Source organism: Sus scrofa, chromosome 5, assembly GCF_000003025.6.
Source record: "Sus scrofa isolate TJ Tabasco breed Duroc chromosome 5, Sscrofa11.1, whole genome shotgun sequence".
Lineage (NCBI taxonomy): Eukaryota > Metazoa > Chordata > Mammalia > Artiodactyla > Suidae > Sus > Sus scrofa.
In genome coordinates this window covers 21,563,057-21,587,508 of record NC_010447.5, presented here as the reverse complement: position 1 = coordinate 21,587,508, position 24,452 = coordinate 21,563,057, and the positions used below count along the sequence as shown (strand labels likewise).

The 24,452-nt window shown below is 51.8% G+C and overlaps 1 protein-coding gene across 11 annotated transcripts; it reads left to right on the top strand.

Moving 5' to 3' along the window:
* Nucleotides 719-24,083, top strand: SMARCC2 (SWI/SNF related, matrix associated, actin dependent regulator of chromatin subfamily c member 2). 11 transcript variants are annotated; one of them, XM_021092849.1, is made up of 30 exons: nt 745-964; nt 3,036-3,155; nt 3,760-3,845; nt 4,584-4,665; nt 4,745-4,837; nt 5,459-5,528; nt 5,759-5,828; nt 7,449-7,524; nt 7,679-7,810; nt 7,911-8,026; nt 8,933-9,057; nt 9,928-9,987; nt 10,099-10,136; nt 10,408-10,538; nt 10,832-10,903; nt 14,316-14,429; nt 14,898-15,051; nt 15,729-15,821; nt 16,058-16,174; nt 16,273-16,335; nt 16,675-16,933; nt 17,178-17,339; nt 17,605-17,669; nt 17,895-18,030; nt 18,108-18,271; nt 19,635-19,769; nt 20,994-21,375; nt 21,717-21,800; nt 22,074-22,139; nt 22,697-23,484. In XM_021092849.1, exons 1-30 carry the CDS (start codon nt 854-856, stop codon nt 22,771-22,773), a joined length of 3,453 nt encoding a protein of 1,150 aa, XP_020948508.1. In that variant the 5' UTR covers nt 745-853; the 3' UTR covers nt 22,774-23,484. The 11 variants fall into 11 exon arrangements, with proteins under 11 accessions (XP_003481667.1, XP_001929203.4, XP_020948508.1 ...); XM_021092848.1 differs by having other exon boundaries at nt 16,055-16,174; XM_001929168.6 differs by lacking the exon at nt 22,074-22,139 and having other exon boundaries at nt 732-964; nt 16,055-16,174; nt 22,697-24,083.

The following is a 24,452-nucleotide window of genomic DNA, read 5'->3' as shown; positions in this document are numbered from 1 at the left end:
CGAGAAGCTGGGCCAGGCCTAATACACAACCCAATGACCTCCTCCCACCCCGCTCCTTACCGCTTCCTCCATGCGGCTCAAAGGAAGAGTCAAGCGGACCGGGTGACCCTAGGAGGGAGGGGCTCCCACCCAGCGAAGACGAGGGTCTTAAGGAGCGCCAAGCTATTTAGGAGGCGATGGCGAGGCCTGCAGAGGAAGCGGTTGGGGGAAAGGGGCTGGGTCCCACGGTAGCGGCTCCGGGATTCTTCGGGTTATGGGGTGAGAGGGGTACCTGGGACAAGGAGTTAGGAGCGATGGAGGCTCCGGAGAGTTTAAACGGGAGTCTCTTGGGGATGGATGAAAGGAAGGATCTTTTTGGGGAAAAAGACCTGGGGTTCCTTGGAATTAGGAACTCTGTCGGTTTAATAGCTACGAAAGCAGTCGCAGTCATGGGCTGGGGGCTCCTTAGGCAGGGGCAACGCTTTGGCGTGGTACAGAGTGTACCCCGCTCCCCCGGCTGAGAAGCAAGAAAAGGCTTCAGTTAAAAAGGGATCTCAGGGGAGTGTGCGCCCCCTCCAGGAAGCAGCCTCCTCCCCAAAGCTCTGGCCTCCGCCGCCGCCGCCGCCGGGGAGGCCGCCAGGGTCCGCCCCGCTCCCGGGGCTCCGCCGCCGCCGCCGCCGCGCCCTGACGGCCGGCAGGGGGCGCTGCGCGAGCCGGGGCCGGCCTAGGCGGCGGGAGGCGGCGGCCGCGGCGGCGGGAGGCGGCGGGAGGCGGGCGGAGGAGGAGGCGGAGGAGGCGGGAGCTGAGCTGAGCGGGGCGGGCGGCCTCGGCGGCGGCGGCGGCGGCGGCGGCGGCGGGGCCCGAGCCCGAGAAGATGGCGGTGCGGAAGAAGGACGGCGGCCCCAACGTGAAGTACTACGAGGCCGCGGACACCGTGACCCAGTTCGACAACGTGCGGCTCTGGCTTGGCAAGAACTACAAGAAGGTACGTGAGCAGGGCCGCGCGGGGGCTGGGGGCGGGACAAAGGGACCGCGGCCCCGCGGCCCCCCGGATCCTGCCCACCCTCCCGCGGCCCGCGGCCCCTCCCCCGCGGCGGCCGTAGCAGCCCCTGCGCGCCTTCCGCCGCCCCGCGCCCCTCCCCCAACCTCTTTTACTGCCCCCCCCAGCCGCTGATTCCAACCCCCGCCCCCACGGCTGCGCCCTCTGCCCCTTGTTTTTCTCCGTTGCCCCGGCGGGTCCCGGTGCCAGCTGCCCACCCATCCAAGCCATCGCCTTCCGGGCTTTTCCGGGAGAGACGGCCAGGGTGGACCCGGTGCCGAATGGGCACCCCCCCTACCCCCCGCCCTTACAACGTGCCCGCCACGGTGCCCGCCAGAGCTCCCCACGGAGCCAGGTACCAGCAGGTTTGAGGCCTCTCCTGTGCTTTGTGTATGTTCAGAGAGAGATGATGAAAGCAGAAGGGTAAACAGCCACAGAGCAGGCCCTTGACTGCTCATCAGCCTGAGAAAGGCCCCCACCCCGAGATCACCTGTCTCTACCGCTCCAACAGAACCTCTTTGGAAGGCAGAGTGTAGGAGTTCCAGGCAGCTACCCCTTCTAAAACCATTTTCAGGGTCACAATGAACTCACCCCACCACCTGGCCGTGCCTTGCCTTGGGTTTGGGGTTCAGGACCAGGATACACTTTATGTTTGTAGCCCCCCACGCCATAACAGGACATAATAAGGTAGTGAACAAAGGGTTCAAGAAGCCTTACCTGTCTTCTACCAAACCTGTTCCTGGTGGTGTCTTTGTCTTTAGGCCTGGTTGAAAGGAACATTGCTACATAGGGTTTTTCTCTGGAAACCGTCTGCCTCTCTCTTCCTCTCACTACCCCCAGTTAGGGGTTCTCTTTCTGACTTTCCTTCAGCTCCCCAGTTCTTCCTGCTCAGCTTTGCAGCCTGTCAGAAGCATGATGGGCGGTTTAGGAGAATGCCCCTCTGATCCTGGTCAGGAGCCTGGCCCTGTTCTGGAAGGTCTCTCCTCTCAGGTGTCAGGATCCTGACAAACAGCTGCTGGGTGTGTGGCTTTTCTGTACCCCAGTGTGAGACTCTTGTTCCCAGGCTTCTTACCTTTGATCTTTTGGAAGCGAGATCAGTCTAGGGGCTTAGGCTCTGACCCTGGGGGGATTGACAGCCGGTGACCTGGTTCAGCTTTCAAGTTCTTAACTCTTTCTGTCATTTACCTTTTCTTTCAAGGATCTTTTTACACCTCCCAGTGAAAGGTGTGCTTTTCTCTGTGATTAGGGCTGAGGAAAAAGGGGTCAAAAGGTAAAGAGAAAGCCTCTTGGCACCGTTTTAAATGACAACAGAAGGAGGCTGGGATGCTAGGTAGCATAGCAAGGAAATGTTTAAGAAGGCCCAGGGTTGCTTGTCTGTAATAATTTCCTCCAAAAGGACGGATGCTGTCTTGCTGTTTCCCACCAGGCTGGGTAGTAGCTGGTCTTTCCCATCTAGGAGAGCCTGTGAAGGCATTTGTGCCCAGTCCTAGCAGAAGCAGAAGGTGTAAGCTCACTTTCAGCCTGTTTGCTTCAGCTTACTTCCTTGCACCTTTCTTATTAGGCTGTATTATAGGGGAAATGTTGACCTTCCACAAAGTTACTCTACAAAACAGACTGTTGTCTCCCTTAGAGCCTTGAAGAGGTTGCTTTCATGGCCTGAACTCCCTGAATCTTCAGAATTTTACAACTCTCATTGCTGTTGGCTAGAGATCAGGGTCTTGCAATTCCATTTTTAGGGTGCAGCTGAGGAAGAATTGGAAACTGCCTTTACCTTCATCTCCCAAAATTGGGAGCTTAGACTGGGGGCAGCAGAATTTTACCTTCCTGATGAGGGGCATGTAGGGCCTCCCTTCTGCCGTTTTTTTTTTTTTTTTTTTTTTAATAGAAACCAGACATGAGGGAAGAAGACACTTTTTTTCCTGCCCTAGATGCTTCCAGAGCTCCTGGGGAGGAAATAAGGGAGGTGGTAGACCATTGATCCAGGGTCTCTTTTTCTTTTCTTTCCCTCTTTCCCCAGTATATACAAGCTGAACCACCTACCAACAAGTCCCTGTCTAGCCTGGTTGTACAATTGCTACAATTTCAGGAAGAAGTTTTTGGCAAACATGTCAGCAATGCACCTCTCACTAAACTGCCGGTGAGTGCCAAAAGCAAGGGAGCAAACCTCCAACCCTGAGAGGGAGTTGGTGTTTGGGTTTTGTAAATTTCATCATTTTTGAGATTTGGGTATTTCCTACCATTCCTTTTCCTGGTTGGGGTGTTACAGGCTCGGCAGAGTCCCCAGTTTACCATTCCCTTTGTCCTAGGGAATACTTTGTGCAACAGGTTATTTCAGAGTGTCTAACTTCAGTCAGGAAGCTCACGACAGGGTTAAAACATGTAAGGTGTGGATTTGCACAGGCTTGTGTTCAAATCCTGGCTCTGCCACTTAGTGCCTCTGTTATCTTGGGCAAGGCATTTATACCTGAGTCTTGGTTCCTTCATCTCTCGATGGGATTAACACACCTGCCTTGGAGGGTTTCTACAGTGGTTAATGATGTAACCCAGTAAAGCACGTGGGGGGCCTTGTGAATGTTGGTTTCTTTCTCTCACATCTTCCAGGCTACACGATACAGCGGCACAAAGTTAAAGAATTCCAGTTTCACGAGGGAAATCAGTTCAGCATAGGATTTTGTGAAAGGATTCTTAAGTTGATTTAGGATGTAACGCTCACATACTTCTTCTCTGTCTCAATTTTGTAGATCAAATGTTTCCTAGATTTCAAAGCAGGAGGCTCCCTGTGCCACATACTTGCAGCTGCCTACAAATTCAAGAGTGACCAGGGATGGTAAGATGTCCTCTCTTCTCTCTGTGCTTCTTCCATTTAGCTTATAGGGAGTCCCGCTTTAGGATTCCCAGGGGTCTTTGTCAGGGTGGGAGAGGAGAGACATTCTTGCAAGACCCTTTCTTTGCTAGGTCAGTAGGCCTGACCTGTTAGGTCAGAAAGATGGGCTGGGAGTCAGAGCCAAAATAGTCTCCAAGAATGAGTGAGTGTGTATGTGTGTGTGTGTGTGTGTGTGTGTGTGTGTGTGTTTTGTAGAAGAAAAGAAAAGGGATTCTTAGGTTGCATCTCAAACTTTTTTATGTCCTTTTGGACTAAATACAAAGTGATTCATGGAGTTGAAACCAGTGAACCCCAGATCCCAGGTGATTTTGGCAAAGCTGAGGGCAAGACTGCCTCCTAATTTCCCATGTTAAAAAAGTCACAGGAGTTCCTGTTGTGGCTCAGCAGGTTAAGAGCCTGACCAGTATCCATGAGGATGTGGGTTCAGTCCCTGGCCTCGCTCAGTGGGTTAAGCGTCCCGCGTTGCCTCAAGCTGTGGCCTAGGTCGCAGATGCGGCTTGGATCTGGCGTTGCCGTGACTGTGGTGTCGGCCGGCAGCTGCAGCTCCCATTTGACCCCTAGCCTGGGAACTTCCATGTGCTGCAGGTGTGGCCCTAAAAAGAAAAATAAAAAGTCACAGTCTCTTAAGCTCGTAACCAGACTTGAGCTATACCACTCACTGGATTCTTGCCTCTTCACAAGGCGGCGTTACGATTTCCAGAATCCATCACGCATGGACCGCAATGTGGAAATGTTCATGACCATTGAGAAGTCCTTGGTGCAGGTAATAGTCAAGAACCTCCCCTAGTGAGAGTCCAAAACACCCCTTTCCTATAATCTCATCCTGTTTATTTCTTCCACAGAATAATTGCCTGTCTCGACCTAACATTTTTCTGTGCCCAGAAATTGAACCCAAACTGTTAGGGAAATTAAAGGACATTATCAAGAGACATCAGGTGAGTAGATGGATCAGGAGAGGTTTCAGAAACCCCATGACCCTCTTCCTCATGTTTTCCTTACAAGAAGCAGCCCTGAGGTAGCCCTACAAACTTGGCAAAATATGAGAATTAAAGCCTGGGAAGGGGCACAGGGGAGAAAGAGCCTCTCTTTCTGTTTTTCTCATTTCCTGGTTTTGGTAGGTTTGGATCACTGTCCTAGATGCATGGGCCTGGAGGGGAAAGCATCTACTTCCACTGAGCTAGAGAGGCCTGATTTCAGATTGTTGAAATCTCTGCCATTTGCAACTCTATGATAACAAGCAGATGTCATTGGGACATGACATACAGGGACATAAAATTGACTTTATATTTCCCGTGCGTAATTGATTATCTAGTCGTAGGGTTAACTGTAGCAATTTTAAATTCTTTGATTTTTCTCCATCATTAGCACAATCCCAGTTGTTTCTCTCTGCCACTCACTGATACGTGCTTAGGGAATGCAAAAGCTAACTTTGCTACCACTCTGAGCAAAATATGGTTAGGAAGGCAGATCTGCAGTCAGACCTCACTTTGGTTTATTTACACCCATGAGTACTTCAGAGGGGCCCTTAGTGACCTGCTTCTCCTTGTGCCATCCAGGGGACGGTCACTGAGGAGAAGAACAATGCCTCCCATGTTGTGTGTCCTGTCCCAGGGAACCTGGAGGAAGGTGAGACCAGGGTTTTCTTGGTCACTGCAGGGGATGGCTTGGACTAGGAGGTGGGGGACTGCTCAGCAGCCATCCAGGGCCTGGGCTCCTCTCTCCTTTCAACCCTGAATCCTCTCACCACCTCTGTCCCTAGTTCCAGGTTCCCTGCTGCAGCAGGAGATGTGTACAGAGTGACCTTGTGTGTATACCCCTTCAGCTTACGTCTCTCCCTGCTCTGTCTCTATCCCCAGAGGAATGGGTACGGCCAGTCATGAAGAGGGATAAGCAGGTTCTTCTGCACTGGGGCTACTATCCTGACAGGTGAGGATGGGTCCTTGGGGCAGGTTTAAGTGTAAGAGCCAGACTGAGAAGCCCTGGAACATCTGGCAAAAGCAAGAAGGCACTCTCTGAGGTGTTTTTTTCTTTTTTTTTTTTTTTTTTGTCTTTTTTTGCCATTTCTTGGGCCGCTTCCGCGGCATATGGAGGTTCCCAGGCTAGGGGTCGAATCGGAGCTGTAGCCGCCGGCCTATGCCAGAGCCACAGCAATGTGGGATCCGAGCTGTGTCTGCAACCTACACCACAGGTCACGGCAACGCCGGATCGTTAACCCACTGAGCAAGGCCAGGGACCGAACCCACAACCTCATGGTTCCTAGTCGGATTCGTTAACCACTGCGCCACGATGGGAACTCCCTCTGAGGGTTATTTTTAAGTCTGTTCATTGTTTTCTTCCCACCTATAATGGGAATCCTGTCTTGAGGGAACTTTGGACTTAGCAGGCAAGGATTGGGGCTTTATGTGTGAAATGGTCATCCCAGTGTAATTTTTGGTAAGTAAACCTTAAAAATAATCTCATTGTTGGAGTTCCTGTTGTGGCTCAGCAGTAACGGTCCTGACTGAGGATGCAGGTTCGATCCCTGGCCTCATTCAGTGGGTTAAGGATCCAGCATTGCCGTGAGCTGTGGTGTAGGTCACAGAAGCCACTCATATCCCACATTGCTGTGGCCGCAGTATAGTCTGGCAGCTGCAGCTCTGAGTAGACCTGTAGCCTGGGAACTTCCATATGCTGCAGGTGCAGCCCTAAAAAGACAAAAAAACAAATAAAATAATCTCAGTATCTAACAGTGGGAAAATGTTTCAGTTCATTTTTATATCTATTCTGTGGGCTATTTTGCAACCTTTAAACTGATAGCGATAACATAGATAATTTGTAGATAAATATTGCAAAAAGTAGAATGTGAAATACCACCTGGTATCACTGCACTTACATAAAAAAAAATTGTACAGAAAAAAGTTATTGGGAAGAAAATATATATTGGATGTCACAAATACCTTGTGTTTGGATGATTCTTTTCTTCCTCTTCTTTTTTCTGGCCTTGCCCATGTCATGTGGAAGTTCCCTGGCCAGGGATTGAACCTGCGCCACAGCAGTGACAATGCCAGATCCTTAATGAACTCACTGAGGCATCAGCAAACTCCTTTTGTTTATTTATTTATTTATTTTATTATTTTTTTGTCTTTTTAATGGTCTCACCTTCAGTGTATGGAGGTTCTCATGCTTGGGGTCAAATCGGAGCTACAGCTGCTATTATACACCACAGCCATAGCAACACAAGTTCCAAGCCATGTCTGCAACCTACACCACAGCTCACGGCAACGCAAGATCCTTAACCCACAGAATGAGGCCAGGAATCAAACCCGAAACCTCATGGTTCCTAGTTGGAGTTGTTTCCATTGAGCCATGATGGGAACTCCTATTTTTGAAATTTTTTATAGTCATTTTTATTACTTTATGATGAAAAGAATCCCAATTAATTGGGGAAAGAGTCATACCAAAAAATAACCCAGCAACCCAATACTTTTTGTCAATGGAAAAGGTAAAAGTTTTGCACTTTATTTTTCTACACCCTCTCCCCATCGATTGCTTAATTTCCCATGGCAGTTACGACACATGGATCCCAGCCAGTGAAATTGAAGCATCTGTGGAAGATGCTCCAACTCCTGAGAAACCCAGAAAGGTAAGCTTTTCTTGTCCATGCCCACCCTCCCCAAGAAGAATGTCAGGGCCAGACCCCTCTCTGGAGGTGAAGCAGAGGCTCCTCTGTTAAGGGTCCCCAGGCAGAACTGGGGTTTCCAGGCCTCCCTCCAGCACAGTCTGCCTTTGTACTTCAGGTTCACGCAAAGTGGATCCTGGACACAGACACCTTCAATGAATGGATGAATGAGGAAGACTATGAAGTGAATGATGACAAAAACCCTGTCTCGCGCCGAAAGAAGATATCAGCCAAGACATTGACAGACGAGGTGAAAACTCCTTTTCTTCTTGAGCCCTTAGCACAAGTCTTGGAATAAGTCTTCATCAGAGATTGTTGGCTGACATTTGCTGCAATTCTCCAACCTGCAGGTGAACAGCCCAGATTCAGATCGACGGGACAAGAAAGGAGGGAACTATAAGAAGCGGAAACGCTCCCCCTCTCCTTCACCGACCCCAGAAGCTAAGAAGAAGAATGCCAAGAAAGGGTAGGCCAGCCCCTCACCCCCTGCCTTCACTGCTCTGTCCATGCTTTTCCCGTAACCACCAGACCCCAACCTGGGTCAGCCTGAGAGGGAGGATGAGGAGGCCTTTTGTTGTCAAGTGGCTGGTTCTGGTCCCGGCCACCGGGAAGCGCAAAGAGAGCTTAATCTCCAAATTCGAGGCTTTTGCCTCTTCCCTTTACTCTGTAGTGATTGTTTCCTCTTTTTGCTCGGCTCTGCCCCCGGATTTTCTCTCTCTCTTTTTTTTTTTCCCTTCCAGTTTTTTTGAGGTGTAGCTGACATACAGCCCTGTATAAGCTTAAGGCATACAGCATCATGATTTGATTTACGCATGTCATGAAGTGATTATCACTGTGAGTTCATGAACATCCATCATCTCATGTAGATAACATAATTAAAGACAGAGAAAAATAAATTAACTTTTTTTCTTATGCTGAGAACTCTGAGGATTTACTCTCTTAGCAATTTGCATGTGTCCCATATGGCAGTGTTATTTTTTTCCCGCTTTTATTGCCTTTTTAGGGCTGCTCCCTCGGCATATGGAGGTTCCCAGGCTAGGGGTCTAATTGGAGCTGTAGCCACCGGCCTACGCCACAGCCACAGCAACACCAGATCCAAGTCGTGTCTGACCTACACCACAGCTCATGGCAACACCAGATCCTTAACCCACTGAGCAAGGGCAGGGATCGAACCTGCAACCTCATGGTTCCCAGCTGGATTCGTTTCCGATGCACCACGATGGGAACTCTGGGCAATGTTCATTATGTTTATCATGGTGTTCGTCACAGACCCTTTGGGAGTCCCTCTTGCCTCCCTTCCCTTGAAGCTCTCCCTCCAGGGATTCCTTGTCCAGAGATGACAGGATTCTCTTTCCCTCTCTTTCCTTCCCAGTCCCTCAACACCTTACACCAAGTCAAAGCGTGGCCACAGAGAAGAGGAGCAAGAAGACCTGACAAAGGACATGGATGAGCCCTCACCGGTTCCCAATGTGGAAGAGGTGACGTTGCCCAAAACAGGTATGGGCCCAGCCAAGCTCCTGGACCCCACCCCCACCCCCATCCTCCCTGTCCTGGGTCAAACCACCTGACCTCCCAGACCCAGCTCCAGGTCTAGGGCTTCTTTCCCTTCAACATAGCTGGTTATTAAAACCATTTTCATCACCACAGACAATCCTCGAACTTCATATTCCTGTCTGGGTTGTGGACTGTGCTCTGTGCCTGACAGTAATTGTCTCCAAAGGTCTTTTGGATTAAATACCACTGTCAATATTGAGCACAAGTTATATACATGTACCCTTTACCACTACTTTGGGAACATTATAAACACACTAATACATTATCTAAAAATGGGAAAACAAAAAGGATAAGATTAAAAAGAATATAGGAGTTCCAACCCCTGGCCTTGCTCAGTGGGTTAAGGATCCAGCGTTGCCGTGAGCTGTGGTATAGGTCACAGACGCGGCTCGGATCTGGCATTGCCGTGGCTGTGGTGTAGGCCAGCAGCTATAGCTCTGATTAGACCCCTAGCCTGGGAACCTCTGTATGCTGCAAAAAGACTAAAAAAAAAAAAAAAAAAAGAACTTACAGACACATAGATGGAATAAGGGCCTGACAAAGACAAGGATGATGGATGAATTACATAGAGTAGAAGATGCTTCTTTTTAAGAAACAAATTGAGTTAAATGAATTTTTGGTTGGGGAAGGGGAGAAAGCGGCAGGGGAGTTTCCGGCCCTAGAATGATTGCAGCTGGAAGACATTACTACAGTTTGTGATGAGGTGGAACAAGTTTTTGGAGAAAGCGAGCTCTCTGGAACTGTTAACAGTGGAGAGGCAAGGTCTTGATTTGGGCAGAAACTGCCTGGTAAAATGACTCTCTCCTCTGGCAGTCAACACTAAGAAGGACTCAGAGTCAGCCCCGGTCAAAGGAGGCACCATGACGGACCTGGGTAAGATGGGGAGCAAGAGGAAGGAGGCGCGGGGCCTTTCAGAAAGCGCACCTGTCCTCTGGCCCGCAGGGCCTCCTATCCTGCCTTCTCTCTGCTGTCGCTCTCTTTCAGATGAACAAGAAGATGAGAGCATGGAGACTACGGGCAAGGTGGAGCCAGTTTAGAGAGGCCCTGCCCCTCTGTGCTTCTGACTTGTGATTATAAAGTTCCTTCTCCCCAGAACTTTCCTCTGCCCAGACTTTTCCCACCCTAGACGAAGTCCAGCTGTTGCTCAAAACTCTGACCCTTGGAGTCCTGGGGCCCCTAACAGCTCATTCCCACCCCAGTCTTCAGTGCCAGCATTCCTGGGTGTGGGAGAAGCAGGGTCTGCCGGGGGGCGGAATGGGAATGCTCGGAGTCCAACAGCCTCCATGCTCATAGGATGAAGATGAGAACAGTACGGGGAACAAGGGAGAGCAGACCAAGAATCCGGACCTACACGAGGACAATGTGACCGAACAGACCCACCACATCATCATCCCCAGCTACGCTGCCTGGTTTGACTATAATAGGTATTGTTGCTCCAGCTTCTCCCTAAATCCTTACTTCCCTGCCGCCAGAGGTCAGCGTGTTGTTCCTCCTCCTGCCTCTAAATAAGTTATCTCTTCCTTAGCCATACAGACGGGGGTACAGTTCAGTTTGAGGGGCGCCCCTAGGAGTCTCGTTGAGTCTTCCAGCCTCGGTGGGAAGTTCTCCTTAAGCATCTCATCTCCTTCCTGATGCCCCACATTCTGGGCTTTTCCTGTCTTGGGGGCTCCCATGTCTCCACTGGAGCCTTCTGAATCCACTCTGGCTTCTCTTGCAGTGTTCATGCCATAGAGCGGAGGGCTCTCCCCGAGTTCTTCAACGGCAAGAACAAGTCCAAGACTCCAGAGATGTAAGGAAACCTCAGCTCATGTTTCTCTCTGCCCGCTTTTCACTCCTTTCCACCCAGTTTAGCAAACATTTCTTGAGCACCTTCCGTGAGCCAGGCACTGTGCTAGGCTTACAAAGACGTGATCTGGCCCACAGGCAGCCCCAGCCCAGCACTTGGCCACTGCTCTCTGGGATTTGCCTGGGAGGCCGTATTAAGCATACTCTTCTCTGCCAAATATCTGTTCCAGTGTGCTACCATTTTTTTTTTTTTTTTTTTTGTCTTTTTGCTATTTCTTTGTCTTTTGTCTTTTTGTTGTTGTTGTTGTTGTTGTTGCCATTTCTTGGGCCGCTCCCGCGGCATATGGAGGTTCCCTGGCTAGGGGTCCAATCGGAGCTGTAGCCACCAGCCTACGCCAGAGCCACAGCAATGTGGGATCCGAGCTGTGTCTGCAACCTACACCACAGCTCACGGCAACGCCGGATCGTTAACCCACTGAGCAAGGGCAGGGACCAAACCCGCAACCTCATGGTTCCTAGTCAGATTCGTTAACCACTGCGCCACGATGGGAACTCCCAGTGTGCTACCATTTCTTTTACCAGCCTACAGAGCCTTTCCATCCTTAAGTACGGATGCTGTCTAAAATGCATGTATCTCGGAGTTCCCACTGTGGTGCAGTGGGTTAATGATCCGGCATTGCCGCAACTGTAGCTTAGTTCACACAACTGTGGCTCGGAATTGATCCCTGGCCTGGGAACTTCCATGTGCCACAGGCGCAGCTAAAAAAGAAAACAAAATAATAAATAAAATGCAAATGTCCCTAGCATAAGTAATAGCTTTAAATGTGACTACTGCTATTCCCTGTGAGTAGGTTTTGATGGAAAAAAAATGGGAGGAGGAACTGTGAAAACCCAAGTGTTTGGTTTGAGGGATGGAGAGGGCTCTCTGGAGAGAAGTATTTTGTAAAGTGTGGACTTGGGGCTCAGAAGTCTTCATCTCCTTTGGCTAAACCTACTTGGCTTTGGACGTGTTTGGCAGTCTCTGGTTAGGGATGAGTCAGTGCTACACCCAGGCTCCTGAGGACTGAATGAGCTTGCTGCCCCGCTCTGGGACCCCCTTCCCTTCCACCATGTTTCTTTCCCTGTATCCTAGTGTGGTTCTCTCCTCCTCCTCTCCCTGGGGAAAGCAGTGTGTAAAGAAGCCTTGCTCTCTCCAGAGGGAGTAGTGACAGATGACATGAGTTCACCAGGATCCTCACACAGGGCTGGAACTAGACCTGTTCTGCATTTTGCACTCTTGGTCTAAAATAGGAAAGGATGGTAATTGCCTACATGTTCTGAGAACTTACTGTCTCCTAGGCACTATACTAAGTGTCCAACATGCCTTGACTCATTTAATCTTCACATTCACTTTAGGGGTAGGTCTTGTTATCTTCCGTTTATTGATAAGAAAACTGAGGTGTAGAGGGGTCAAGCCCCTTGCTTAAGATCATGCAGCTTGGAGTTCCCGTCGTGGCTCAGTGGCTGGCGAATCTGACTAGGAACAATGAGGTTGCGGGTTCGATCCCTGGCCTTGCTCAGTGGGTTAGGGGTCTGGCATTGCTGTGAGCTGTGGTGTAGGTTGCAGACGTGGCTCGGATCCTGTGTTGCTGTGGCTGTGGCTGTCGTCGGCGGCTGCAGCTCCACTTGGACCCCTAGCCTGGGAACCTCCATATGCCACGGGTGCGGCCCTAGAAAAGACAAAAAGACCAAAAAAAAAAAAAAAAAAGATCATGCAGCTCACGGGAGTGCCCATTGTGGCTCAGCGGAAATGAATCTGACTAGCATCCATGAGGACACAGGTTCAATCCCTGGCCTTACTCAGTGGGTTAAAGTATCCGGCGTTGCCTTGACCTGTAGCGTAGGTAGCAGATGCGGCTTGAATCTGGCGTTGCTGTGGCTGTAGTGTAGGCAGGCGGCTACAGCTCCTGATTCAACGCCTAGCCTGGGAACCTCCATATGCCACAGGGTACGGCCCTAAAAAGACAAAAGAAGAAAAAGGTCATGCAGCTTGTGAGTAGTAAAGCTGGGATCTGAGTCCTTTAGTCTGGCTCCTGTTCTCAAACTCAAACACTACCACACATAGCTACCATTTTTGGAGCTCCTACAACGTGCCCTGCACTCTGCTAAATCTTCACAGGCAGTTCTACTCTTCCATCACAGTAGAACTAGGATTTGAGCGTAGACCTTTTCACCTTCAAAGCATGTATTCTTAAGAGTTCCCTGGTGGTTCAATGGGTTAAGGATCCAGCATTATCACTACTATGGCTCAGCTTACTGCTATGACATGGGTTCAGTCCCTGAGGTGGGGACTTCCAAACGATGCAGGGACGGCTAAATACATGTATCCTTGGAGTTCCCGTTGTGGCACAGTGGAAATGAATCCAACTAGGAACCATGAGGTTGCGGGTTCGATCCCTGGCTTTGCTCAGTGTGTTAAGGATCTGCCATTGCTGTGGCTCTGGCATAAGCTGGTAGCTACAGCTCCGATCAGACCCCTGGCCTGGGAACCTCCATATGCCAAGGGTGTGGCCCTAAAAAAGGACAAAAAGAAAAAAACAAACAAACATGTATTCTTTTTTCATTTTTAAGGGCCACACCTGTGGCATATGGAAGTTCCCAGGCTAGGAGTTGAATTGAAGCTGCAGCTACCAGCTTATACCACAGCCACAGCAATGCAGGATCCAAGCCACATCTGCAGCCTACACCAGAACTTACAGCAACAGTGGATCTTTAACCCATGGACTGAGGCCAAGGATCAAACCTGTGTCCTTCTGAATACTAGTCATGTTCATTACCACTGGGCCACAACAGGAACTCCAGATCATGTATTCTTAATACCATGCCGCTCTGACTAAATGGTTGCACTGATTAAGGACTTTCCTTTAACATATGCCTTTGGAATTAAGGGCACCTCTTCTTACCTTTTGATTCCTGTTCAAAAGTTGGGTGAAGAGTTCCCATTGTGGCTCAGTGGGTTAGAACCTGACATAGTCTGCATAAGGATGCAGGTTCAATCCCTGGCCTTGCTCCAGTTAAGGATCCAGCATTGCCGCTAGCTGTGGCATAGGTCGCAGATGTGGCTCGGATCCAGCATTGCTGTGGCGGTGGTGTAGGCCGGCAGCTACAGCTCCTATTCAACGCCTAGCCTGGGAACCTCCATATGCTGCAGGTGTGGCTGTAAAAAGGAGGAAAAAAACCACGTTGGATGAAACATCCCCAAGTACGGCCATGGAGTTAATTCATGTAACTAAAAACCCCATCAAGTAGCCCCACAGTGTGTGTTGAGGTAGAGGAGGTGTTCTCTGCTTTGTCACACAGGAGGAGTCCTTGGCTCTCTTAGCATTTTTCCTGCCCTTCAGCCCTCTCATCGTTCGTTCATCCCTCTCTTTCCTAAGCTACCTGGCCTATCGGAACTTCATGATCGACACTTACCGCCTGAACCCCCAAGAGTATCTCACATCCACCGCCTGCCGCAGGAACCTGGCGGGTGATGTGTGTGCCATCATGAGGTGTGTCTGCAGCTGAGGGGCCGTGAGGGGGGCAGGGGGGATGTGAGAATATCTGCCTGCAGATGCTTCTTGGCCGAAGTAGAAAGGCCAGCAAGGTGCATGGGGACGAGCAGGAAAAAACACCTCTGGGGAAGGTGAAGTTCAGGTTTGGGTGTGGGGGGCTTGAGGGCATGCGGGGCACTCTCTGGAGTGTGAGTCCTTCACTCTCTGAAGGGGCATGTCTGTAGTGAAGGACCTTATCCCGTGAGATACCCAAGAAGAGATGTTTAGTGGGCGAGTGGACATGCAGGGGCCACAGCTGTGAATGGAGACTTGAGTGTCACTGGCATTTAGGTGCTGGGAGTAGGTGGGACTTTTTGGGGAGTAGAAGGAGCAGAGAAGAGGGTGCCCCCACCTCCACCCGAGCCCTCCTCCTCCAGTACTGTCTGGCTGTCCCATGTGACCCTGTCTCTGCCTCCGTCCTCACAGGGTCCATGCCTTCCTAGAACAGTGGGGTCTGATTAACTACCAGGTGGACGCTGAGAGTCGACCAACCCCAATGGGGCCTCCGCCCACCTCTCACTTCCACGTCTTGGCGGACACACCATCGGGGCTGGTGCCTCTGCAGCCCAAGACCCCGCAGGTAGGGTGAGGGGCTGTGGGGTCAGGGTGGGGGTGGGCAAAACGGGCCTTCTTTGGACTTTTCTTTTTCTGGTTTTTTAGGGTAATGGTTCAGAAGTGTTTTGAGGCTTCTTCCTTTCCCATAGGACGCAAGGGCCACAGGATTCAGCCCCGTGTGCTTAGCACCCTCTCTCAGCCTTTGTACCTAAGACTGTGAGGACTTGCTGAGGGAGAAGAGATGCTTCCTGTCCTCAGGGAGCAGACAGGCTAACCTAGGGGGATGGGGCAGAGAGAGAAAAATGGCTTAAAATGAAGTTGCATGAAATTTTTTACCTTTGTCACATTTCCAACATTTTTTCATTTTTGCTTCATAATTTTTATCACTTCCATTTTTTTTTCCCACTTCCATTTCATACATTACAACAATTTAGAGGAGAAAAGCTATGTGGCTTGCCCAAGGTCACACATGTAGGATTAGAACCTACTTGTCCAGCTCCTAAGAGAACCTGTAAAGATACCTGTGAATACAAATGGAAATCATGCCAACTGCAGATCTAATTAACCATTGAGGGAACACGGAACAGTGGCATGAGTGCCCCCCGAGCTTGCGGGCTGCCCAGCATTTGGTCTTGAGGCCTCCAGGGCCTCGGCTTGGTCATTTCCTGCCCAGCCTCCATGACGCCAAGCTCTGTCCCCCAGGGCCGCCAGGTTGATGCTGATACCAAGGCTGGGCGAAAGGGCAAAGAGCTGGATGACCTGGTGCCAGAGACGGCTAAGGGCAAGCCAGAGCTGGTAGGTGGGGTGTAGACCCCGCTGGGCTTCTTATTTGCCCCTTTATTGGGGGGCCCCTGCCCGGGAAGAAGAGCCGTGAGAGCAGAGGAGCTACAGCAGTGAGGGAGGAAGTCCCGTCCAGGGGTGCCCCTGGCTGTGGGAAAGAAGCTCCTTCTGTCTGTCCTCTCTGTCTGTCTGCCCCTGGCTCCTGGCGGGCACGCGGACTCACCTCTTTCTTTTCCCTCCACAAATAGCAGACCTCTGCTTCCCAGCAAATGCTCAACTTCCCGGACAAAGGCAAGGAGAAACCGACAGACATGCAGAACTTCGGACTGCGCACAGACATGTACACCAAGAAGAACGTCCCCTCCAAGGTAGGGCGTCTCGGGCTGCCCCGGGGGCAACGCACCTTTGCTCCTCGAGGCCACGACCACGGCCGCCTCCCTCTGACCCGCCTGTGTTTCTCCTGCAGAGCAAAGCTGCGGCCAGTGCCACTCGAGAGTGGACCGAACAGGAGACGCTGCTACTCCTGGAGGTAACTGGGGCAAAAGGGAAGGCGAGTCGTATGAAAACGGAAGCAGCCAGGCTGCCAGCCGCACTCATGAGTGGGAAGAGTGTGATCTGGCCCCGGTTCCTCTCCTTCCTGGCGCTCATCACACCTGCCCCAGGGACCAGCTCCAGGCCCAGGGACTTGGGCCCGTTTCCTTAACTCCTTGTCCTTCCTTAGTGCTACTTGGAGATTGCCCTCGGACTCAGCAGAGTACACAAATACCACAGCCTAGAAAGCTCTGAAGCAGCTCCATTGAGTGGGTTGGGGGGCTGACCTTCATGGAAGGTGGCTGAGTCAGTGAAGTTGTGTCTCCACTACCACCAGGCACTGGAAATGTACAAAGATGACTGGAACAAGGTATCAGAGCATGTGGGAAGCCGCACGCAGGACGAGTGCATCTTGCATTTTCTTCGGCTTCCCATTGAAGACCCTTACCTGGAGGACTCTGAGGCCTCCCTGGGCCCCCTGGCCTACCAGCCCATCCCCTTCAGCCAGTCAGGCAACCCTGTGATGAGCACCGTTGCCTTCCTGGCCTCTGTCGTCGATCCTCGAGTGGCCTCTGCTGCGGCCAAGTCAGCCCTAGGTAATGCAGGGGGGCTCCAGCCCCTTGTCGTTTGCGTTTGAAGGGCTGGGTACGCAGGTCATAAAACTCTCTCCCTCAAGTTTGGCTGCCTTCCTGGCCTTGTCTGCTGCTGGCCTCAGTCCTGGCGCCCGTCCAGCTCCCTGCAGGTTTAGGTGATGTGCCGGGCTTGTGAAGAAGCTCTCACTGGGAGAGCCAGAACTGCCCACCTGCCCGCTCCCAGCCTCATCCTCTCTGGGTCTTGCAGAAGAGTTCTCCAAAATGAAGGAAGAGGTACCCACGGCCTTGGTGGAGGCCCACGTTCGGAAAGTAGAAGAAGCAGCCAAAGTGACAGGCAAGGCCGACCCAGCCTTTGGCTTGGAAAGCAGCGGCATTGCAGGAACCACCTCGGATGAGCCAGAGCGGATAGGTGAGGCCTGGCCAGGTCCCAGACTCCATTTTTGCCAGGAGACAGAGCCACCTGCCTCCCCACACCATCCCTGCCATCCTCGGGCCTCGGAGCACAAGATGCATGGGGAGGATTGGTGGGGGTTTATTTTCCCCAGCGATTTCCCTTAGGCACCGTGGCTCCCCCCGGTCCTGTCATTAAGGTCTTGGCTAGGAGAAGGGGCTGTTGGAAGAGCATGGTAGACAGACTGTCAGACATTTCCCATTTCCTCTTCCCCTGGGCCCAGAGGAGAGCGGGACTGACGAGGCACGGGCAGAGGGCCAGGCCACAGAGGAGAAGAAGGAGCCCAAGGTATAGCGGGACTGACGGGGCCGGGAGGGTGGAGGGGGCCAGGTAGGAGCTGTGGTCAGGGTGCCGGCTCCATCCAGCTCTGGCAGGGCCGGGTTTGGATGGGGCTGCATCCTGAAGCCAGGTCGCCTTCCTTGTGAGGGGCATAAGCTCAGGTCCTGGTCTGGGCCCTCCGTATGCAAACCAGTCTCCCTAATAGTCTCCCCTTTCCTTTCCCTGGGGCTCCAGGAACCCCGAGAAGGAGTTGGGGCTGTGGAGGAAGAAGCAAAGGAGAAGACCAGCGAGGTGCCCAAGAAGGATGACGAGAAAGGGAAAGAAGGTGACAGCGAGAAGGAGTCAGAGAAGAGTGATGGGGACCCGATTGGTGAGCCTCCAGCGTGGTGGTTGGGGTCCAGGAATGGAGCGAGGCTGTAGGACTGACCCCCCCTTTTCCTGGCCCAGTTGATCCTGAGAAGGAGAAGGAGCCCAAGGAAGGACAGGAGGAAGTGCTGAAGGAGGTGGAATCGGAGGGGGAAAGGAAGACAAAGGTGGAGCGGGACATCGGCGAGGGCAACCTCTCCACCGCTGCTGCTGCCGCCCTGGCCGCTGCCGCCGTGAAGGCCAAGGTGAGGCCCTGGGACCAAGGAAGGAGATGCCCCTTTTCTGATCTCACATCACCTGCAAGAAATCCCTCCTTGTCATCCTTTAAACAGTGCTGACCTGTTTTCTTTGCCTTTTGGTCGAGGGAGGGAGACTCGGTCATCTCTTCTCTAAGCTTTTTTTTTTTTTTTTTTTTTTTTTTTTTTATTTTCCCACTGTACAGCAAGGGGGTCAGGTTATCCTTACATGTATACATTACAATTACATTTTTCCCCCACCCTTTCTTCTGTTGCAATATGAGTATCTAGACAAAGTTCTCAATGCTATTCAGCAGGATCTCCTTGTAAATCTATTCTAAGTTGTGTCTGATAAGCCCAAGCTCCAGATCCTTCCCACTCCCTCCCCCTCCCATCAGGCAGCCACAAGTCTCTTTTCCAAGTCCATGATTTTCTTTTCTGAGGAGATGTTCATTTGTGCTGGATATTAGATTCCAGTTATAAGTGATATCATATGGTATTTGTCTTTGTCTTTCTGACTCATTTCACTCAGTATGAGATTCTCTAGCTCCATCCATGTTGCTGCAAATGGCATTATGTCATTCTTTTTTATGGCTGAGTAGTATTCCATTGTGTATATATACCACATCTTCCGAATCCAATCATCTGTCGATGGACATTTGGGTTGTTTCCATGTCTTGGCTATTGTGAATAGTGCTGCAATGAACATGCGGGTGCACGTGTCTCTTTTAAGTAGAGTTTTGTCCGGATAGATGCCCAAGAGTGGGATTGTGGGGTCATATGGAAGTTCTATGTATAGATTTCTAAGGTATCTCCAAACTGTTCTCCATAGTGGCTGTACCAGTTTACATTCCCACCAACAGTGCAGGAGGGTTCCCTTCTCTCCACAACCCCTCCAGCACTTGTTATTTGTGGATTTATTAATGATGGCCATTCTGACTGGTGTGAGGTGATATCTCATGGTAGTTTTGATTTGCATTTCTCTTATAACCAGCGATGTTGAGCATTTTTTCATGTGTTTGTTGGCCATCTGTATCTAAGCTTTTTTTTTAATCGCCACACCCAGCGTGTGGAAGTCCACAGGCCAGGGATTGAACCTGCACCACAGTTGCAGCCGGTGCCAGAGCTGCAGCAACACTGGGTCCTTAACCTGCTGTGCCCCATGGGCACTTCCTTCTCTAAGCTTTTTTAAGCCTCTGCTATTGGGCCTGTCCCTACCCTCTACTTATCAGTCAAGCCCACGTTACTCTCTGCGCTGTGACCACAGCAAGTTCTTTCTTAAAACCTGCCCGCTTCCGCACGACCCTTCTCTGCCTGGAGCGTCTTCAGCTGGGTCCTCCTGCTGACCGCTGGCCCACCCCTCCTTTCTTAGCACTTGGCTGCCGTTGAGGAGAGGAAGATCAAATCCCTGGTGGCCCTGCTGGTGGAAACCCAGATGAAGAAGTTGGAGATCAAACTCCGGCACTTTGAGGAGCTAGAGACGATCATGGACCGGGAGCGAGAAGCGGTGAGTTGTGTCCCCAGCGGAGTCCGAGGAGCCCAGGGTCCCACCTTGATGCTGAGCTGGCCCTCTGTTTAGGATGGAGGGAGCAGCAGTGCAGAGAGCCTGAGGCTGACAGGGCTTCACAGCAGAGCAGAGTAGCCCAGGTGGTTAAGGACAGGTGACCCACAGGTACAGCCTGGAGCCCAAGTCCCCAGTGTCAGCTCTGGGGCCAGGTTCTAGTCGGTTCTTTGATTGCTGTGTCTCCAGGTTTTTGAACGGTGCTTGGCCAATAGTAGACGGTCCGTAAAGATTTGTTGAGTGAACAGGTTTAAGGCATCATGAGAGGGTAAGGGCTCCAGATCCAGGAGGTGAACTTGGAAAGGAAATGGGAAGGATAAAGTGTTGATTTTGAGAAAATATAAAAGAAATAGAAGACAGTGTCTCTGACACTGATCTCCTTAGTTAGAGGCATCAAGTGTACAATATGGAGACATTGAAAACAATTAATGCTCAACATAGCTCACAGATGCAAGTTAAGAGATTTCTGATCAAGTATAAAAATCCTGAGAGGAGTTCCCATTGTGGCTCAGTGGAAACAAGCTGACTAGTAACCATGAGGATGCAGGTTCAATCCCTGGTCTCACTCAGTGGGTTAAGGATCCGGCGTTGCCATGAGCTGTGGTGTAGGTCACAGATGTGGCTCGGATCTGGTGTTGCTGTGGCTGTGGTGTAGGCCGATACCTGCAGCTCTGATTCGACCCCTAGCCTGGGAACCTCCATATGCTGTGGATGCAGCTCTAAAAAGCACACACACACACAAATCCTGAGACAGAACAGAATAAAAGCCAAGAGGGCAGAGGCTATTGAGCTGATCTGGGAAGGCTTCCTAAGGATGATGAGCCTTCCTCCAGTTTTGAAGGAAGGAAAGAACATGAATTGACAAGAGGAACTAGTAGAAGCATTTTCCAAATTAAAGTAATGACAGATTCAAAGCTTTGGAGCTGAAAAGAACAAGAGTTACCACCAAACTAACCCCACTGCAGTGAGGTGGGCAGCCAGGGACCTGGCGGGGAGATTTGAGGGGGTAGGCTGGGGGAGGACAGAGGAAGCCAAACACAAGACTGAGATTTGGTGTGGGCACCTGTCGGAATGGGCATGCAGGTTTGTCCGAAGACAAAGCAGGGGGCAAGGGGTTTGCCTTTGGGATCGTGTAAACCTGCGTAACAATACTCATGTGGCCCCCGGCAGCTCGAGTATCAGAGGCAGCAGCTCCTGGCCGACAGACAAGCCTTCCACATGGAGCAGCTAAAGTATGCAGAGATGCGGGCCCGGCAGCAGCACTTCCAGCAAATGCACCAACAGCAGCAGCAGCCACCACCGGCCCTGCCCCCAGGCTCCCAGCCTATCCCACCTACAGGCGCTGCAGGGCCACCGACTGTCCATGGCTTGGCTATGGCTCCGGCTTCTGTGGCCCCTGCTCCTGCCGGCAGCGGGGCCCCTCCCGGAAGCTTGGGCCCCTCTGAACAGATTGGGCCGGCAGGGTCAGCTGTGGGGCCACAGCAGCAACAACCAGCTGGAGCCCCCCAGCCTGGGGCAGTCCCACCAGGGGTACCCCCCCCTGGACCCCATGGTAAGTGATGGGTTGTAGGAACTCACTCCAACTTGGAGTGGTCTGGCTGAGTGTTCAGTTCCGTTCGAAGGGGTTGTGATAGGACTGGAGTCAAGGATCAGCCTCAGTTTCTACAGATCCATCTCACTTCTGTCCCTGAGTCAGCAGGGATCCTTCCCCAAACCAGATCCTTGGAATTTTATCCCAAGGATTTACTACTTATTCTAGTTTAAAAAACAAACAAACAAAAAAAAACAGGGAGGTGGTTCCTAGGAGTGGCTTGGTTATGCATGCTGGGGAAGTGAGTTTCCAAGTAAGATTATATGCCTCTAATATTCCCTATCTCTCCTCTTCATTCCCAGGCCCCTCACCGTTTCCCAACCAACAAACTCCTCCCTCAATGATGCCAGGGGCAGTGCCAGGCAGCGGGCACCCAGGCGTGGCGGGTAATGCTCCTTTGGGTTTGCCTTTTGGCATGCCGCCTCCCCCCCCTGCTCCATCCATCATCCCGTTTGGTAGCCTAGCCGACTCCATCAGTATTAACCTCCCCCCTCCTCCTAACCTGCATGGGCATCACCACCATCTCCCGTTCGCCCCGGCCACTCTCCCCCCACCTAACCTGCCTGTGTCCATGGCGAACCCTCTACATCCTAACCTGCCGGCGACCACCACCATGCCATCTTCCTTGCCTCTCGGGCCGGGGCTCGGATCCGCCGCAGCCCAGAGCCCTGCCATTGTGGCAGCTGTTCAGGGCAACCTCCTGCCCAGTGCCAGCCCACTGCCAGGTGAGAAGGGTCCTGGAGGGGAGAGGGGAAGGGGGAGGGGCCCACCCGAGGGCTGGAGGGCAGGTGGGGCGGGGCTCAGGTACTGGAGCTGCTGTGATCCTTTTTGAACGCTCTGGTCAAATTAGAATCAGGAGGGAAGGGCCTCTCTGGCTGTCCTCCACTATTCCCCAGCCTGGCAGCTGCCACTTCTGGGATGACGTTGGGGCCTGTCACTGGTGGGTCACGGAGGAGTCCTGTGGCACAGAGCATCTCAGCTGTGAACTGGAAAAACAGCTACTTTTTTGCATGATGACTGCCATCGCCTTTGCTTGTTCCCATCACGTTCAAGTGCCCCGTCTAGAGAGTTCCCTTGGGGGCAGGAGGGTGATTTGGGGTCTACCAGTTTCCCCAGCGCGTGGTGGGAGGAGGGGGTCTTGGGGGAAGGAAATTGGACGTTGTGGGCACTCTTTCCATCTCCTGTCCATTGCATGCCATGCCCGATTGTTTTCCTGGTGGCCTGGGTCTGGAGCCCCCCTCTCCTGCTCACCCCAGCTGACACAGCTTCCTTCTCTCCACAGACCCAGGCACTCCCCTGCCTCCAGATCCCACGGCCCCGAGCCCAGGCACAGTCACCCCTGTGCCACCCCCACAGTGAGGAGCCAGCCAGACATCTCTCCCCCTCACCCCCCAAGGAGATCAAGGTTCCAGAAGCAGCCCTCTCCCCACCACTGGGACCCTTCCCCAGCCTGGAGAGTTCATCACTACGTAAGGAAAGCTCCTCTGCCCCTCCAGAGCCCCCACTGTGCCTGTCAGAGGCATGCGTTTTTATATTGGATTATTCAAGGACTTCTGCTGCAAAGATGTTTCTAATGTCTGGGAGAGAAGATAGAATGGGGATGCTGCCCTCAAAGAAAGGGCTGGGGAGGTGTTTATATAAGGTTCTAATTAACCACTTCTAAGGGTGTACCCCCTCAAAACTACTGCATTTTTTTATGGATGAAAAAAAGCCCTTCAAAAGGAAGTAGAGATAAAGAAAAGTCACATTGGAGCTCCCTCCACCCACTGTAAAAAAAATCCAACTTTTACATTTTTTGGAGGAGAGAGGTGACAGTTTTAGGAAAGGGGAACTGAGGTTCTGGGGAGAACTCTGGGATAGAATAGGGTGCAGAATCCGTCTCCTCCAGCCCCAAGTTAGTGACCGAGTCAGCTCCCGATCCCCTTTGGCCACCCCATCCCCAGTTTATTCCCACTAACCTCTCCTGCCGCTTCCTCAGTGTTGCTGTTTTAGGCCACCCCAGCTCAGCCAATGACCCCTTTCCCTCTGAATGTCAGTTTTGTGTTTTTAAAAGTCACCTGCGTAGTTGACGTCAGCGTATGTGTATTTGGTGGGGAAACATTCTGGGGATTCCTGTGGTAGGAAGTAGAGGAAGAAAGGGCATTTGGGGGCTATTCTGCCCCCTTCCCGGGGGCTCCCAGGGGCCACGGAGATGGGGGCTAGAAGGGGACGGGAAGGTTTTAAGACGTGAAATTGTCAAAAAGCACTTAAGCACCTCCTTCTTATGACTTGCTAGGTCACCCCTCCCTCCTCCTCCCTCTCCCACCTAGACCATCGGAACCCTGGCTGGGAGCCAGGGATTCCCTTGGCCTTTGGGGCAGCAGTGGGGGAGGGGCACCCAGCCTAGGGTTGTGCCGACCTCTGGCTCATAGCTGGCAGCCCGGCTCTGCTCCCCCGGATTCCAGTGCCCCCCGGTACCAGCTCTCCCCTCTTCGTCCTTGATGCAAAGGCAAATGTGATTCCAGGCCCCACCAGTTCTTCCCAGTCCCTCCCACCAAGCCCTGTGATCCTCATGTCCCCATGTTTCTCTTCCTCCGCGTCTTGGCACTTTCCTTCTGTTCAAAAGTTTTCTGTAAATTTTCTTTTTTCTTTTTCTTTTCTTTTCCTTTTTTTTTTTTTTTTTTTTTTTTATAAATTAATTTGCTTTCAGTTCCATCTTGTGGATGCCTTCTGTGTTCTCTTACCTGTGGCTGTTCGGCAGGGGGATCAGGCTGGGGCCAGCCTTCCTGAAGCCCATCCCAGTGGCCATTGCTAGGCTGGAGAAGCACTGGGCAAGCACAGCCCCGCAGACCCTGGGCCTCCCTCTACGCCAGGCCAAAGGCAGCCCAGCTGTCAGAACTGTGCAGCTGCTGCAGGGCTGGGCAGAGGCTCGCACCTGCCCTAAATATAGCTGTTTAGGACTTTGGAAGGACACCATCACAACCTGGAGATTTTGTCTATTTATCCTTTCAGAAGTGGTGGCTTCATTTCTTCCCTTATTAGGCGGGGAGCAGGCAGGC

Bases quoted from the DNA above. Each gene is read 5' to 3' on its own strand.
- SMARCC2 (XM_005655623.2), top strand. From the start codon at position 854: ATGGCGGTGCGGAAGAAGGACGGCGGCCCCAACGTGAAGTACTACGAG. The intron at 14,430-14,897 runs GTGTGTCTGCAG...CCGTCCTCACAG, and splicing joins GATGTGTGTGCCATCATGAG to GGTCCATGCCTTCCTAGAAC. The intron at 21,376-21,716 runs GTAAGTGATGGG...CTTCATTCCCAG, and splicing joins ACCCCCCCCTGGACCCCATG to GCCCCTCACCGTTTCCCAAC.